General features: G+C 43.1%; 1 protein-coding gene across 1 annotated transcript; it reads left to right on the top strand.

Annotated features, from left to right (window-relative positions):
• Nucleotides 1-96: 96 nt before the first annotated feature.
• CMTM2 (CKLF like MARVEL transmembrane domain containing 2) lies at nucleotides 97-17,232 on the top strand. Its single transcript, XM_045986976.1, has 4 exons — nucleotides 97-355; nucleotides 498-656; nucleotides 16,081-16,182; nucleotides 16,641-17,232. The coding sequence occupies exons 1-4, from the start codon at nucleotides 116-118 to the stop codon at nucleotides 16,854-16,856; spliced, it is 717 nt and encodes a 238-aa protein (XP_045842932.1). The 5' UTR covers nucleotides 97-115; the 3' UTR covers nucleotides 16,857-17,232.
• Nucleotides 17,233-18,438: the final 1,206 nt, after the last annotated feature.

Raw genomic sequence — 18,438 nt, 5'->3', positions numbered from 1 at the left:
GAGCAGGACCTCTGAGCAGGTCGGTGGGCGCCAGGCTCGCTCAGAGGCCAGGCCTGTCGGGGGACAGCAGGAGGGATCGGGCAGGCTGTGAGAAGTTAAGAACTCCCACGCAAAGATGGCTGACAAAGGCAAAAAGGGCAAAGCAGCAGCCCCAGAGCCCGAAGCCGCGCCCCCTCCGGAGGACCCCAAACCCGAAGACAAGAAAGGCCAGGAGCCCAAGAAAAAGGAAAAGTCGGTGCAGCCCCAGGATGAGGTGGGCACGAGGAAGGGCTGTCGCCGCTACAAGTGGGAACTCAAGGACAGCAATAAAGAGTTCTGGGTTATGGGGCATGCCGAGGTCAAGATCCTGAGCTTGGTAAGTTGGTCTGGTACCCCTGGGGTGGGGAAGGAGGCGAGGATGGGAAGAGAGAGAAGGAGCAGGCTGCAGAGGTGCTCCGGAAGGGCTGTAGAGTGGGTGAGAACCCTCTGCCTCAGCTCAGGTGCGTGTCTCCCAGCAGGGCTGCCTCATAGCTGCAATGGTTATGTTCACGGGCACCACCGTGCATCCTCTCCTGACACTCATCATCACCATGGAGTTGTCTGTCTTCTGCTTCTTCTTCATTATCTACACCTTCGCCATCAACAGATATATGCCCTTCATCCTGTGGCCCATTTCTGTAAGTGAGAGGAGATGGGGAGCGCCTGAGGCTGGGGGGCATTCACGCATGGGTCTCAGTACCTGAAAGTGACTGAACAGAGAGACATGTGCCACCTGCCCCATTTGTGTCCAGGGCACGGGCTCAACACCTGCCATGGGGCCAGGGTAGGGGCAGCTGAAGTTGGGCAGAAAAGTCAAAGAGCCCAGCTTCGGGGTTGTGGGAGTGGGCCTCCATACCAGCTCACACTCGAGTGGGGAGACCACCCCAGAAGGTACCCCATCCCCAGAATTCAAAGAAGAAAACCAGTCTTCCAATAAATCAGTAAAATAAAATGAGAATTTTAAAGAAATCCCTTCTAAAGCAGTCTTAGAACTCCAGGGACTATCCCTGTAAAGGACGTTAAGCATAGAGGCATCTAGGTGGCTCATTCAGTTAAGCATCTGACTCTTGATTTTGGGTCATGTCATGACTTCAGTGTTGTGAGATCGAGTCCCTGTAGTGCTCAGCACTGGGCATGGAGCTTGCTTAAGATTCTCTCTCTCCTCCTCCCTCTGCCCCTCCTCCATGCACATGTTCTCTCTTTCTCCCAAAAAAAAAAAAAAAAAAAAAAAAAAGTTAAGCCCAAAGCACTCATCCATTGGAACAGGAGCTGGGTAAGTTACCCAACCACTCGTGACCTCTGTTTCCTTCCTCTATATCATGAGGACAGTAATAACCTCTCATGGGATTATGCCTGAGAAATAAATGCAAAGTGCTTGATGCTGTGCCTGAGAACTTAGGGACTTGAAACCCTGGCCATCACATGTGTCGCCAGAGAACACACCCACTGAACTCCCATCTCACTGCACATTTACAGCGTACCTCCAGCCCACTAAACTCAGGGTTTTACTCGCCTTAAATGGCCAAATGACCCACCCCCAGGTAACTCAGCTAGTAAGTGGCAGAAAAAGGATCAAAACCCAGCTTTATCAGTAGATTCTGAGCCCTGAATATACTTGGTTCTGCTTCCTGATCAAAAGTGCCTGGGGCCCAGGGATTCGTTGCTCTCAGCAGTGTAGGTGAGGACCCCCAATATAAAGAGAAAGGAGAGGAGGACCAAATAAGACTCTTGGGAGAGGGATAAGCAGCGGACAAAGTAAAACGGACAGCCAGCGGGCAAGTTCCCAGCCAAAGCACTTGAGAAGATAGTTCCAGCAAAATGAAAAATCAATAACCCCTGAAAATCCTCCTCCACCTACCTAAAACTACTACAAAAAATGTAAACACAACTGTAGCTGAATGGCTAAGCCAGTAGGGAAAAAAAGCAAACACATGAGTGCCAGAAAGGAAAAACAGGGGTGGCGATGACTCAGCACTGGCGTGTGGGTGGGATGGGCCCTGAAGTATTGCCCCAGGAAGCAGGAGTTAGAGGAGGAGAGGCCTTGGTCTCAAGCAAAATGGGGAGTTAGAACTGAGACCCCTGCATAAGCCAGCACCCTGCAAAGACAAGGAAAAGACAGAGAGAGAAGACACCTTTTGCTCCACACACAGGAACAAGAAGCCATGTTCACCTCTGTCTGAGCTTTGAGTGGGGAAAGAAAAAAAAAAAAAGGAAAGGAAAAAAGACTACCTTGAGAAATAGAAACCTTGAGCCTGAATTTTGTACCGAGTTGGGTTGAATTTTTACTACTTTCACCTTTTGCCTTTATGCAGCCTATCTGTACCTGGGAGTTAGCATTAAAACTGATCCTAACTTAATGATGTTCTGGTGATGTCCCTGGGACTCCTGACAGAAACAAAATGCAAAGTCACAATCAAAGCGTAAAGAGGTTCCCACAGGACAGGTGGGGATGGTGGGGGGGAAGACTTTTCAAAAACAAACTCACAATCCAAAACTACAAAACACCTGATTTTTAACATCCCCATGTCCAAGAATTGAGAATCAGCAAACACAATAAATGAAAGGATTAGAACTCTGAGAATATGAGATTAATAGAAGAGCTGTCTGAAAATAGTAAGGAATATACTTAAAATCATTAAACACATAAACAGAGCCCTAAGAGCAGAATAAGACATTCTGAGGACAGAATTTACTTTTTAAAAAAATATTTTATTTATTTATTTGACAGAGAGAGAGGTCACAAGTAGGCAAAGAGGCAGGCAGAGAGAGGGAGAAACAGGCTCCCCACTGAGCAGAAAGCCCGATGTGGGGCTCAATCCCAGGACCCTGAGATCATGACCTGAGCCGAAGGCAGAGGCTTAAACCACTGAGCCACCCAGGCGCCCCCAGAATATACTTTTTTAAAATATTTAAATACACTTTTTAAAGTATAAATATATATATATATATTTTTTTTTTTAAGATTTTATTTATTCATTTGACAGAGAGAGAGAGATCACAAGGGGGCAGAGAGGCAGGCAGAGAGAGAAGGGGAAGCAGGCTCCCCACTGAGCAGAAAGCCCAATGTGGGACTCGATCCCAGGACCCTAGGATCATGACCCAAGCCGAAGGCAGAGGCTTTAACCCACTGAGCCACCCAGGTGCCCCATTTAATGACTATTTTTAGTCATTAGTCATTTTAGTCATCGGCAGAGTTGGAAACGGCAAAACTGTATCTCCACTAAAGCAATGCTGTCAAAAACTGCCAGAATCAACTTTTTCAGAACTATGGAATCTAACTTAAAAAAACTTATGGAGCACCTGGGTGGCTCAGTCAAATAAGTATCCAACTCTTAGTTTCAGCTCAGGTCATGATCTCAGGGTTTTGAGATCAAGCCCCACGTCAGGCTCCATCCTAGGCATGGAGTCTGGTTGAGTTTCTCTCTCCCTCCCCCTCAGCCCCTCCACCCCATTCTCTCTCTCAAATAAATAAATAAGCCTTTAAAAGAAACTTACAACACAGGGCACCTAGGTGGCTCCGTTGATTAAGTGTCTGCCTTTGGCTTGGGTCATGATCCCAGAGTCCTGGGATTGAGCCCCACCTGGGGCTCCCTGTTCAGCAGGAAGTATGCCTCTCCCTCTCCCTCTGCCTCTCCCCCAACTTGTGCTCTCTCTCTCTCTCTCTCTCAAATAAATAAAACATAAATCTTTAAAACAACAACAACCAAGGGAATGCTTAATAAAGAAAGAAGCTGTTGAATTTGCTAAGAGTCTTGTGGCATTTTAACATAACTGTCCCCCAGCCTTCACATCCTAGCTTGTCCAGAGCCATGAAGACAACAGCCCACGTTCCTGGTCACATTCTTTGAGACTTTGTTCTCAAAAAAATGGTTGTGTGTTTTTAGCTATCTGGTGGCTCCCTGAGGGATGGGCCTGGAACTTGACTTTGTTTCAACTGCCACAGAGCTTTTTCAGGGCTGAAGCAGCCTCCTGGATCGCATTTGTCAAAAAAGCATTTAAAGGCATCTACTAACCATAACCACGTGAGGCAAGGGAAACCAGATGAGGCAAGCAATGGACCAGAAGTTTGGGAAGGAAGGAGCTAGGGAAGGAGATTCAGTGGGGGAATAAGACCTGTGAAAAGCTACGACATATCTCAGGGACTCCAGAAGGCCACACACATGGCGAGGGCAGGACACACAGTCATAAAAGACCCTAAGCTTTTGCCCCTTACCTACCTTTAGGCTATACACAAGCAGCAAGTGAAAACAGAGATCTAAATAGCCTGGACAGGTGCTGAAGGAGTGCCTCAACACAAAGCCAACTCACAAAGACTGGTAGAATATTTGGGTTTGTTTCAGATATTTAAGGAAATCTCTTTCAAATCACTACCAGACCATTAAGTGGGTGAAACAGGGACTTCAGTGGCAGCACTGGAAGAATACAGTGTTTTAAAAAACAACAACAACAATTTAAGGGCACCTGGGTGGCTCAGTGGGTTAAAGCCTCTGCCTTCGGTTAAGGTCATAATCCCAGAGTCCTGGGATTGAGCCCCACATCGGGCTCCCTGCTCCATGGGGAGCCTGCTTCCTCCTCTCTCTCTGCCTGCCTTTCTGCCTACTTATGATCCCTCTCTGCCAAATAAATAAATAAAATCTTTTTTAAAAATTAAAAAAAAAACAATTTAGAAGAAAGTCATTAAACATACAAATGTCTACACCTCACAACAATCAGCATCAACAAATCCTGGGGAGGTGGGGAGAAAATGGTTTACAGAGTAACAACATTATAATATTTAAAACACTCGGCATTATAGAGCATCCAAAGAAATAAGAAAGTATGGCCCATTCATGGGGGAAAAAATTAGTAAGAGACTGTCTCCTGAGAAAGGCCAGATATTAGACTTACTGGACAAAGAGTTTAAATCTGTTATCTTAAAAATGCTTAAAGAACTAAAACCAGGAGAACAATTCATGCACAAGCAGAAAATATCAGTTTATTAATAAGAAATTATAAAAGGAGCCAAAAAGAAATTCTGGAGCCAAAAGTAATATAATTGAAATGAAAAACTGACTAGATCAGTTTAATGTGAACTTGAGCACACAGAAGAAGAAATCGGTAAACTTGAAGGTAAGTCAATTGAGATTATCCAGTCTGCAGAACAGAAAGAAAAAAAGAATGAAGAAAATTAAAGGGACCTATGGGGCACCATCAAGTACACTAACATATGCTGAATCCCAAAAGAAGAGAGAGAGAAAGAAGAAGAAGGAGTATTCAATGAAATAATCAAAAACTATCCAAATTTGATAAAAGATACAAATCTATACCTCCAGAAAGGACCAAGTAGGATAAACTCAAAGCGATCCACACTGAGACACATTATAATCAAACTGTCAGAGACAAAAATCTTAAAGACAAAGTCTTAAAAGTCACAAGAGAGAAGCAACTAATTTCCTAGAGTCATCTTTAATATGATTAACAGCCAATTTTTCATCAGAAACTATGAAGCCCCAAGGCAATGGAATGACAGACTTATGAAAGAAATGAAACAATACAAACAAAACCCTGCCAACCAAGAATCCTATCTTTCACATCTGCTATCTGTTATGAGTTGAATTGTGTCCCCCCAAAATATGTTGAAGTCCCAACACCCAGTACTGTGAATATAACCTTATTTGGAGATAAGGGCCTCTGCAGATCTAGTTAAGATGAGGTCATTAGAGTGGGTTCTAACCTAGTATGACTAGTATCTTTATAAAAAGGAGAGATCTGAACACAGAGACAGATATGCTCAGAGGGAATGTGATGTGAGAAGACACAGGAAGAAGACAGGAAGGTGAAACAAGCCAAGGAATACTTAAAGTTACCAGAAGCTAGAAGAGAGGCCAGAACACATCATTTCCTAGCACTTCAGAGGGAGTATGACCCTGCCAACACCTTGATTTCAGACTTCGGCCTCCAGATCCATGAGACAATAAATTTATGTTGTGCCTTTTTTTTAGGTTTTGTTTGTTTGTTTTGTTTTGTTTTAATTTATGTTGTTCTAAGCTGCCTAGTTGGTGGTACTATGTTAGGGCAACTCCAGGAAATGGATACAATACCCTTCAAAATTGAAATTATCCTTCAAAAATTACCATTCAAGGAACAACTTGGGGGCTCAGTCAGTGAAGCATCTGCCTTCAGCTCAGGTCATGATCATGGGGTCCTAGGATCAAGCCCCACATTAGGCTCCCTACTCAGTGGGGAGTCTGCTGCTTCTCCCTCTCCTTCCAACACTCTCCCCTGCTTGTGCTCTCACTTGCACACTCTGTCCCTCTCAAATGAATAAATAAAAATCTTTTAAAAAAATTACCACTTAAGAGGTACCTGGTGGCTCAGTCAGTTGAGCACCCAACTCTTGATTTCGGCTCAGGCCATGATCTCAGGATCAAGAGACTGAGCCCTGCGCTGGGCTCCAGACTCAGTGCAGAGTATACTTCTGTTTCTCTCTTTCTCTCTCCCTGTCCCTCTGGCCCTACCCCTGCTCGCACATATGCTCTCTCTCAAATAAATAAATATATTTTTTTAAAATTATCATTCAGAAATGAAGGAGAAATTAAGAGACTCCTAGATAAAACAAAGTTGAGGGAGTTTGTTGCTAGTAAGATCGTCCCTATAAGAAATGCTAAAGAGAGGGGCGCCTGGGTGGCTCAGTGGGTTAAAGCCTCTGCCTTTCGCTTGGGTCATGATCCCAGGGTCCTGGGATCGAGCCCCGCATCAGGCTCTCTGCTTGGTGGGAAGCCTGCTTCCTCCTCTCTCTCTCTCTGCCTGCCTCTCTCCCTACTTGTGATCTCTATCTGTCAAATAAATAAATAAAATCTTTAAAAAAAAAAAAAAGAAATGCTAAAGAGAGTCCTTCAAGCTCAAATGAGAGGACACAAGACAGTAATTTCAACCCACAAAAGAATGAAGAACACCAGTAAAGATAACTACATAGGTAAATATAAAAGCTAGTATTATTGTATGTTTGGTTTATAGCTTCTTTTTCTGATAGGATTTAAAAGATGTATGCATACAAAAATAATTATGAATCTATATTATTAAGACTATATGTAAAGATATAATTTGTGATGATAACAGTAAGAGTTTTTGTATACTATTGAGGCTAAGTTCGTATCAATTCAAGCTACACTATGTAAATGTAAGATATTAATTATAACCCCAAGATAACCACTAGGAAATTAACTAAATAATGTGTAGAAAATGAAATGAAATTGGTACATTATAAAAAATTAAGCACATATTATATATGAAAAACAAACATCAAGAGGCACCTGGATGGCTCAGTGGGTTGAGACTCTGCCTTCAGCTCAGGTCACAATCTCAGGGTCCTGGGATGGAGCCCTGCTTCAGGCTCTCTGGTCGGTGGGGAGCCTGCTTCCCCCTTTCCCTCTGCCTGCCTACTTGTGATCTCTCTCTCTCTTGCTCTGTGTCGAATAAATAAATAAAATATTTAAACAAACATCAAAATAACATAAATAAGTCCTTATCAGTAATTAATTTAAGTGCACATTAAGGCAGAGATTATCAGAATGGATTTTTTGAGTGATCTATTTCAAACTGATAAAATATGCACATAAGAGACTCATTTTAGTCCAAAGATACAAATAGGTTGAAAGTGAAAACGGGAAAAGATATTCCACGTAAATAGTGACCAAAAAAGTGCTGAGGTGGCCATACTAATATCAGATTTAATGAAAGACATGAACTCTCAAAGGTGTACCAAGAAAAATAAACAAACATAAAACCACAGGTAGGCATGTCCTAGAGGCACTGCTGGTCACCAGAAACTTAAAACCAAACCAAGAGAAAAAACAACTTACCTTAAAACAAAACAAAAACCCACAAGAAAACCCCCCAAAACCCTCAAAATACTAGACTTCATATATTTCAACAGCAGTGACACTGGCCAGAAAACACTGGAATAAAGGGATGAGGTGGCAAGAGTAAAATAACGATATTTTTTTTTTTTAGAGATTTTATTTATTTCTTTGACAGACAGAGGTCACAAGTAGGCAGAGAGGCAGGCAGAGAGAGAGGAGGAAGCTGGCTCCCCGCTAAGCAGAGAGCCCGATGCGGGGCTTGATCCCAGGACCCTGGGATCATGACCTGAGCCGAAGGCAGAAGCTTTAACCCACTGAGCCACCCAGGTGCCCCAAATAACGATATTTTTAAATAATGAATGAAAGAATCTCTTTTCCCTGACCTTCACTGAAAGAACTACTGAAAGATGTACCTCAGGAAGAAGGAAATTAAACCAAAAAGAGATGTAATGTGAAAAAGGAACACTAAGCAAAGAGCCTAGTGAGCTTGTGGATTGACCTAAATAAACATTAAGACAGAATTGGGGGTTTTAAAAAAATGTATTAACAGTTTCGGGAGGTGGGGAGAGAACACTAAAACAAGGTAGAAATGAAGCAGCAGGAACCCAGTAACATGTTAGGACCACAGTAGTGGTGTATGACAGGAATGAAAGGTCGTTGATTTAGAAGGACATTTGGTAATGATGTTAACACTAACATATTAAAACATAATTCTGTATTCTGCTAAAGAATATATTAATAAAAAATTTTTTAAAAAAGAATAGAATTCCCAGGCATATAACATCAAACCTAATGAGGAGAAAGAGTGAGAAGAGAATAGAGTTAAGTCAATAGAAGGGAAAAGGAGAAAAAGAATGTGATAATTGTCAAATAGAAAAAGTAAAATGGTAGAAATACATCCAAATATATCAGAAATGGTGGCAAATATAAATGGACTATATTCCTCACTAAAAAGACAGAGGACTCTAAGAACTGATTTTTTTAATCTAGCTATAAGAGATGGAAAAAATAATAAAAGGAAAATACTAACTAAATGAAAGCTGGCATAGTTTTAATACCCAATTAAGTCAATTTTATACTTTTTAAAAATTTATAAAGATTACCATGTGTACTAATTCTGAATTTGTATGCACCTAACAAGACAGCCCCCAAATATTAAAAAAAAAAAAAAAAAGAACTTATTTATAAGGATGAATTGGCAAACAGCAACTATAGTGGTAGATTTTAACATGCCTCTGTCAGCAACTGATAGCTTGATCCAATGACATACATAGAACATGTGGAACACTATACCCGACAGAAGAGGCTATATATTCTTTTTAAGTACACTTGGAGCAATCATAAAAATGATCCTCGGGATTCCTAGGTGCCTCAGTTGGTTAAATGTCCAACTCTCGATTTTTGCTCAGGTGGTGATCTCAGGCTCCTGAGATCAAGCCATGTTGGCTCCATACTCAGCGGGGAGTCTGTAACAGATTTTCCCCCTCTCCCTCGGCCCCTCATGCTCTCTTTCTCCTTCTCTCTATCTCAAATAAGTAAATAAATCTTTTTTTTTAATTACCCTCAGGGCACCTGGGTGGCTAAGTTGTTGGGTGTCTGCCTTCAGCTCAGGTCATGATCTTGGGTTCCTGGGATCGAGCCCTGCACTGGGCTCTCTGCTCAGTGGGGAGTCTGCTTCTCCATCTTCCTGTGTGCTCTCTCTCTCAAATAAATAAATAAAATCTTTAAAATTTATCCTCAATAAGACCACAGAGTAAATGTAGGTAAATAACCAGTAAGTGATATCATACAGACCATATTCTCTAATTTCAGTGTAATATAATTAGAAATCAATCTGTAAAATTTAACTCAATCCCCAACTGCCAGGAAATCTAGTGTGTTCCCCAAACATATGAAGATTGAGTATTTATATAGTATTCACCAATACTATCCCTAGAATGTCCCTAAACTATTCAAATTCAAATCTATATAAGTAGAAAAGAAGACTGAAAATAGTTGTAAGAAAATACCAAAACAAAATAAAACACTGGCATTAAGAAGAAGGCAATGCCAAAGATAAGAGCTAAAATTAATGAAATAGGATACAAAGATCCACAGTATGGACCAACAAAACAAAATATCTAGTTCTTTGAAAAATTCATAAAATTGGGGTGCCTGGGTGGCTCAGTCATTAAGCATCTGCCTTCAGCTCAGGTCATGATCCCAGGTTCCCAGGATTTGGTTCATCAGGATCCCTGCTCCAGGGGGAGTCTGCTTCTCCTTCTCCCTCTGCCCCTCCCCACTGCTTGTGCTCAAGCTCTCTCCCTCTCAAATAAATAAAATCTTTAAAACAAAAAGATCAAGAAGAGATTTTTAAAGATTACATGGAAAATGTGGACTTTTATGCCAATAAATTGGGAAGTTTAGATAATTGTTAATTTCCTAGAAAAAAATATAACATAAAATTGACTCAAAAAGAAATAGAAAAACAAGTTATAAAAAAATTCATCCATGTTTTCATTTGGCACTTGTTTCACATTTTACATTTAAATCTTTTGGTGAATTTGGAGTCATTTTGGGAGCCTGGGTGGCTCAGTTGGTTAAGCAACTGCCTTCAACTCAGGTCATGATCCCGGGGTGCTGGGATCAAGTCCCACATCAGGCTCCCTGCTCATCAGGGAGTCTGCTTCTGACCCTCCCCCCCTCTCATTCTCTCTGTCTCATTCTCTCTCTCTCAAATAAATAAAATCTTTTTAAAAAACTAATTTGTAGTCATTTTGGTATATGGTGTGAACGACGACTTCAGCTTTATACCTTTTTTTTTTCCCTTTAAGAGAGACAGGGTGTGCACATGAGCAGGGGGGGTGGGTGTGGTGGGGGGGCAAAGGGGGAGAGAGAGAGAGAGAGAGAATCTTAAGTAGGCTCCACACTCAGTGCAGAGCCTGATGTGGGGCTCAATCTCACAAGCCCAAGATCATGACCTGAGCTGAAATCAAGTCAGATTAACCAACTGAGCCACCAAGGTGCCCTTCTAGCTTTATATCCTGATGATTATCTGGTTGTTCTACCCTATCACTCAATTTATTCATTTATTAAATAGTATATCTTTTTGCCACTGACTCTAATATTTTATTTATTTGAGAGAGAGAGAGAGAGAGAGCATGTGTGAGAGAATGAGAGAGAACATAAGTGGGGGGAGGGGAAAAAGGAAGGGGGTAGAAGCAGCCTCCCCAAAGCCCGACACGGTTTCCTGGGGGACCCTGGGATCATGACCTGAGCCAGAGACAGATGCTTAACTGACTGAGAGACCCAGGCGCCCCTTCCCACTGATTTTAACTGGCATTTTTGTTAAATGTTAAAATCCCAAATGCAGCATTTATTTCTAGATTTTACACTTGGTTTCATTGATCTGTCCCTTTTTTCTTCTTTTTAAAGGCTTGATATGCTGTATTATCTAGTATGCTATATATCTAGTATGCTATGACAATATGCTGTATTATCTAGTAGGCTTTTGACCTTAAAAGCAGACCTATAAGGAAAGGGAAGTATATATGCTTGGCTTATCTGAATGTGCCATACAAATCCTCAATAAAATATAAACAAACTGAAAAAAATACAAGCAAACTGAATCAAGCAATGTATAAGCAAGCAATACATCATGATCAAGAAGGGTATGGGTCAGGAATGCAAAGATGGTTTAGTCTGCAAAATTCTATTAATTTAAAATCTTGTATCTAAAGAAAAGCGTGTCATCTCACAAGCTTCAGGAAAGATAGTAATATTAAATACTAATTTTTAGAAAACTCTTAGCAAACTAAAAGAGAACCTCCTTATCTTAATAATAAATACCTACCCAAACAGACAATAACCAGTGCATTTCATGGTCAAACATTAGGAGCATTTCCTTAGCAAAGCCTACAGTCCCCCATCCTGTACATTACTGTGCTAGAGATTTTAAATTAGTCCCAATGTAACAAGAAAAACAAAAAGCGTATGAATAGAGAAGGAGTAAAAAACTAGCATCATTCACAGATAATATGATTCTCTACATAGAAAATCTAAGAGAATGTACAGTGAAATTTCCAGAACTGCTTGAGTGCCACAGGCAACCAGAGACAAACACAATATTGTTTCTGAATATGAGCAATGAACAAGGAGAAAATCTGACTTTTCACAGTAACCATTTAAAACAGCAACAGAAACTAGAAGAATCTTAGAATAAACCTGTTCAAAGATGTGTATGACTTTACACAGAGATCATAACTTATTGATAGAAAAGAAAACTCTACATAGAATGGAAAAATATACCACAGTCACAGATCTGAAGAACTACTATCATAAAGATGATAATTCCACAGTAATCTATAAAGTAAATGAAATTCCAACCTGACAGAGGTTGTTCCTGGAACTTTACAAGGTAATTCTAAAATTCTTACAAGGATGGACTCACCCAAGATAACGGAATTACGATAAAGCTTTGGTATTACCTCAAGGATGAACAAAAAGACTAATGGAATTGTTGTGGACTGAATGTGTATCCCCCAAATTCACAGGCTGAAATGCTAACATCTAGAGTGACTAAGCTTGCAGATGGGGCTTCTAGGATAGTACTTAAGATGAAATGAAATCCTAAGAGTGGGACCCTGATCCAATAGGATTAGTGTCCCTATAAGAAAAGACAACAGCGAGCTCTCTTTCCTTCTTCGTCTCCCTCATCCCTCTCCCCTTGCCTCTTCTCCACCCTACTGCGCACACCATGGAAAGGTCATGTGGGGACATAGCAAGAAGGCAGCCATCTGCAAACCAGGAAGAGAGCCCTCACCAGAAACTGAATATGTTGGCACCTTGATTGTGGATTTCCAGCCTCCAGAACTGTAAGAAAATGTCTGTTGTCTAAGCCACCCAATCTGTGGTATCTTGCTAAGGTCGCCTGAGAAAAATGAACAAAGGAATAAAAAGAGAACTCAGAAACAGACTTACATACATATGGCAATTCGGTATATGAAAGAGGTAGCGTTATAAAACAATCAAACAGAATATTTAATAAATGTTCCTGGGAATGTGTGTGTGAGCAAGAGAAAGGGAGAAACTATACATTGCATTAAAATTAAAACCTCACAACAGAAGACATCATAAACAACATTTTTAAAACTGATAGAAAAATGAGATCGGGGCGCCTGGGTGGTTCAGTGGGTTAAAGCCTCTGCCTTCGGCTCAGGTCATGATCCCAAGGTTCTCGGATCGAGCCCCGCATCGGACTCTCTGCTCAGCAGGGAGCCTGCTTCCTTCTCTCTCTCTCTGCCTGCCTCTCTGCCTGCTTGTGATCTGTCAAATAAATAAATAAAATCTTTAAAAAAAAAACAAAAAAAAACCAAAAAAAACTGATAGAAAAATGAGATCGGGGCGCCTGGGTGGTTCAGTGGGTTAAAGCCTCTGCCTTCGGCTCAGGTCATGGGATTGAGCCCTGCATCAGGATCTCTGCTCAGCAGGGAGCCTGCTTCCCTCTCTCTCTGCCTGCCTCTCTGCCTGCTTGTGATCTCTCTCTGTCAAATAAGTAAATAAAAAATCTTTAAAAAAAAAAAAAAAAAAAAAAAAAAAAAAAAAAAAAAAGAAAAAAGAAAAATGAGATCAGGGATATCATGAGACCTTTTATTTCTTCTTTTTTTTAAATTTCTTCTTCTTGTCTGACTGCTCTACCTTGGATTTCCCACACACTGCTGAACAGGACTGGTGAGAGTGGGCACCCTTTTTTTGTGCCTGATCTTAGAGGAAAAGCTTTCAACCTTTCGCCGTTGAGTATGATGTTAGCTGTGGGTTTGTCATGTATGGCATTTATTATGTTGAGATATGTTCCTTCTATGCCTGATTTGTTGAGTTTTTATCATGTTGAATTTTGTCAAATGCTTTTTTGTTGTCTGTTAAGATGATGATGTGATTCTTTCTCTCATTCTACAAACATGACCTACCACATGGATTGAGTTGTGTACGTTTAAAACCTCCTTACATCCCAAGGACAAATCCTACTTGATCATGGTAGAGGATCCTTTTAATGTAATGCTGAATTTGGTTTGCCGGTAGTTCACTGAGACTTTTTGCATTTCTATCCATCAGGGATTGGTCTGAAATTTTCTTTTCCAGTAGTGTCCTTTTCTGGTTTTGGTATCAGGAAAATGATGGCTTCACAAAATGATTTTGGGAGTGGTTTTCTCCTCTTTGACTTTTTGGAAGAGCTTGAAGACTGGTGTTAATTCTCCTTTAGATGTTTGGTAAAATTCACCAGGAAAGCCATCTGGTCCTAGGCCTTTCTTCACTGGGAGATTTTTGATTACTGGTTCATACCAGGAGGAAATAAGCAAAGAAGACACAGACAAGTGTATTCACTGCAACAGAGTTTGTAATAATAATTTCCTAAAAGGTAGAAAACAACCCAATGTCTCTAGTTTGGTTTCTTCATAGAATACATCAGTTAAAATTTGTGAATTCAAAATGTATTTCTCAAAATTGGTAAATCTCACAAACTTTGTTCAGTTTTAAAAGCCAGTGCTGTGGGGTACCTGGGTGGCTCAAGTCGGTTAAGCATCTGCCTTTGGCTCAGGTCATGATCAGAGCATCCTGGGACAGCGACCCACATTGGGCTCCTTGCTCAGCAGGTGTCTGCTTCTCCTTCCCCCTGCTCTTTCACTCCCTCATAAATAAATAAATAAAATCTCTCTCTCTCTCTCTCTCACACACACACACACACACACACACACACACACACACACACACACACACCCAATGCTGGGGCCCTTGGAGGGGCTCAGCCAACTGAGGAATTGACTCAATTTCAGCTCAGGTCATGATCTCAGGGTTGCGAGATCAAGTCCCATGTCAGGTTCCGTGCTCAGCATGGAGTCTGCTTGAAATTTTCTCCTTCTTCTCCACCACCCCACCCCTCGCCAATCCTGCACAGGCACTTGCCCTCTCTAAATAAATATATAAAATATTTTTTTTAAAAGACAATGCCAGAAGATATCTTTTATTTAAATTTAAATTTCTGAAACACACAAAACAGCATATACTGTTTGTGAATATATAATATGGAAGAAAATATGAATACACTCCTGGAAAAGTATCCATTAGCTCCAATGTGTGTGGCTGCCCGTGAGCAAGGGGTATCCAAGGGCTAGAATGGTGACACTGTGGCTCCACGAAGTTTTACTTCTGGCTTTTTTTTAAAGCAATCTAAGTAAATATTGCAAGATATTAACATCTGTTTAATCTCAGTGGTTCATGGTTGCTGGAGGTTGGAGTGGGAATGGAAGGTTTGAAATGTATTAAAATTCAAAAACCTGAAAAAGGAAAGAAGGGGCGCACGACAAGTAACCAGGGAAGGACAATGAACAGAAAACAGCATCACAAGAACCAAGGGGAAGGGAGGGCAGGCCTCATCCAGGGCTGCCGTGTCGGCTGCTGCCCACAGGATTAAGAGGGTCCACAAACTCTGGGCCACCATCACCCCACGAGCGGTGGGGAGGGCAAGCTGTGTTGCGATGGCCATGCTTTGGCCAACTCTAAGCTTGGCTATGCCAGGGAGTGGCCGTGCATGGTGCCTGCTGGGAAAGCAGCCTTTTGCCCAGTCTGCAAACATCTGGGCCTTTTCAGGAAGGTAAGACAGACAAGTACGGGGCAAGCTTAAGGGTGAGGCCAGAAGGGATGCGAAGGAGGGCTGATGATGGAGGAGGCAGTGTGGCCTTGCAGAGGGGAGACTGTCTAGGAAGTAAGGCGGGAAGGGGGTGTGGGGGCAGGGGTGGAGGAGGCAGCTGCCAGGTTCCCAGCTGGGGAGGCCAGAATCCAACGGAGTCTCCTGCCAGCGACACAGCCCACCCTGGGTCCAGAGAGGGGAGCTGGCTCCCAGAACAGAAAGATGATGAGGGGTTGTACTCCCAGTTAAGTTGAACAGTTGTGCATTTACTTAAATGAATATTGAAGGGGGAAGAAAAAAAAAAAGAGCCCCTGAATGTGCGATTTCAGAGGAGATGGCAGCAGAGGGGTCCATGAAGGCGGTTAGGCGGCCTGGGCCTCACACACAGGGCCCAGCCCTGGGAGCGCAGCTCGACCACCAGCTGATGTTCCCCCGTAGGTTTTTAAAATGAGGCTAAAGTCTGGAAACCATCCCCACCGGGGGAAGCGATGCCAGGCTGGGTGTTGAACGGGGTCTGGTTCTGGTTGAGGCTGGTTCTCCTACCTCCCACGCTTGCAGGACCTTCTCAATGACCTGTCCGCCTTCATCTTCCTCATGGGGGCCATTGTCATCGCGGTGAAAAGCCGGAGTTCCATGCCGACGCACTACTTCATTGCTGTGGTGAGTCTTCCGTGTTGGGGCACTTCACTTGCTCAGAAATCGCCTCTTCTGGAGAATGGTTGTTCTCTCCTGACCTAAGGACTTCTTTTCTTTTAAAAAATCTTGGGACCCAGGCAAAATTTAAAAGTAAAGCTGGTCAGTGTTTCCAGGGAAGAAGATGTGGTCCATCAAGCCAGGGGAGCTAAGGGCTTCCTCCTCCTAGTTGCCCTGATCCCTAAGGCAATGCGCCACACCCAGGCTGGGCTTTAAGAGAAGGGAAGAGTGATGCATGGGGGAGGGGGGTGTGGGGGGGGATAGGGAGGCTGAGACTGGGGGAGGGGCAAAATCGGAGTCTCTCTGATCTGGAAGTTTGGGGGGACCAAGGGATGTCTTAGCCAGCACCTGTCGATGAATTAAAACAAGGAACGACTATGCCAGCTTTAGAACGAAAAGTAAAAGTTCATTCTTTTGTTTTCCAGATCCTCATCGGCATGGCTGGACTTTTCGCTTTAATCGATATATGTCTTCAAAGAAACCATTTCAAAGGCAAGAAAGTCAAAAGGAATGTGCTGCTTCCCCCTCCACCAAGGGAACCAAAGGCTGAAAAGCCAAAGGAACCGGAAAAGGCAGAAGAAAAGCCCCCGGAAAAGGCAGAAGAAAAGGCCAAGAATAAAAGAAAGGGAGGCAAGAAATGACGGGAAACAGAGCCCCCCGCTGTCAAAGCGATAGCGTGTTTTACCACAAAACGTATGTCCACTGTCTGTCTTGTCTTCTCTCCAGAATGGTTTTCCTTTCCATCCTAATAATCACCTTTGCTTGGAAAAGAAATTCCTCTTTAAATGGATTTCAAAGCTTAAAGTTGATGTAAACATTCTTTTGTTCAACAAAAGTTTTGGTGCAGAGATCAAGGCCAGGACTCGGGCTCTTGGGGTACCTGCAGGGCACATGAGCTTTGGGGGACCACCAATGTGGGTGACCCCAGCGGTCAACAGTGATCAGCCTGAAGGGCCAGAGGAAAACAAGAGACTACAAAAGAAAATGAACATTTTGTTCATATGGCTATTTTTATCCCCCCCCCCCCACCTTTTTTAAAGTATCCAGGTAGTTCCTATGAGAAAAATCAGTTGTTGGCCTGCGTTCCTCTTACTTTGTAGTTCAGCACTGGTCCTCCTGTGAGATGCACTCGGGAGGAGGCAAAGAGCTGGTCTCATCCCCTCAGGGCTCAGGGCCTCTAAGAGCCAGAGTCAGGCTGGTGTATGGGCCAGGCAGGACGGGCACAGGAAGAACTGAGGGGACTCCAAGCAGCCCTCTGGGACCTACAGTGTCTCCCTCAGTGAGGACCAGGGCATAAGCCCTGAGCCAGGGTTAGCTGGGCTCTGGAGCCACAGTTCTCACTCGCAGGCCTCAGTCAGGGCCACAGTCTCACTGGACAGACCAGCCATGTGGCAGAAGGGTCATCCAGATGACAGGAAAGCAAGTCCCAAACTGATGCATGAGGAGCTAGAGGAGATGGGGGCGAGTAATGGGGGCACCCCCCAAGGCCAGCCAGGAATGAGAAGCAGGCTGAGAGGTCCATGGGAGCCTTGGTTATGACTCGAGTCTATGGCCTGTGTGCCATGGGGAGTCCCTGAAGTGGCACAGTTCGCCTCTGCCAGGAGAGAGGCTGGAAGGAGGCTGTAGCCTGGCATCAGGGGATTGGGGGGAAGCAGGCGGAGCCAGGGGCTTGGACGGCCCCACTCACAGGCCCCCCATGCCTCCAGTCCCTACTCCCTCTGCAGCACCCCAGCACCCACCCAGGCTGGGCAGGAGAGGCACAGCCCTGCCAAAACTGGGAGCAACGAGAGGGAGGTCCCTTGTACAGAAAAACTCAAAAGTGTACCCTGTCCTGCCATGTGACCCAAAATTCCTCTCCCCAGGGTTGAGCCAGGAAGAATGGTGTATTAGAATGTTCATCATAGCCAAAAGGCAAAAAAGACCCTAACTGTTCAAAAGGAGATAAACTGTGCTACATTCACAAAATGGAGTGCTACTCAGCAATAAAAAAAGAATACTGATACAACATAATGATGAATAATGAGAGAAAATATTCACAATGATGACTCTCACATCATACTGAGTGAAAGAAGGCAGACAAAAGAAGGACAGTACGCCACAATTCCGTTTCTATGAAGTTCAAAAACAGGGAAAAGTACAGTGAAAGAAACGGACACACTGGTTGCTTCAAGAGGAGTTGGAGGACTGATTACAAAGGGGCATGAGGGTATGAGAAAGTTCTTT

Source organism: Meles meles, chromosome 19 (genome assembly GCF_922984935.1).
Source record: "Meles meles chromosome 19, mMelMel3.1 paternal haplotype, whole genome shotgun sequence".
Taxonomy (NCBI): Eukaryota; Metazoa; Chordata; class Mammalia; order Carnivora; family Mustelidae; genus Meles; species Meles meles.
Note: the sequence above shows the minus strand (reverse complement) of the source record. Positions and strands in the feature narration are given on the sequence as shown.

Bases quoted from the DNA above. Each gene is read 5' to 3' on its own strand.
- CMTM2 (XM_045986976.1), top strand. From the start codon at position 116: ATGGCTGACAAAGGCAAAAAGGGCAAAGCAGCAGCCCCAGAGCCCGAA. The intron at 657-16,080 runs GTAAGTGAGAGG...CCACGCTTGCAG, and splicing joins TCATCCTGTGGCCCATTTCT to GACCTTCTCAATGACCTGTC. The intron at 16,183-16,640 runs GTGAGTCTTCCG...TTTGTTTTCCAG, and splicing joins CGCACTACTTCATTGCTGTG to ATCCTCATCGGCATGGCTGG.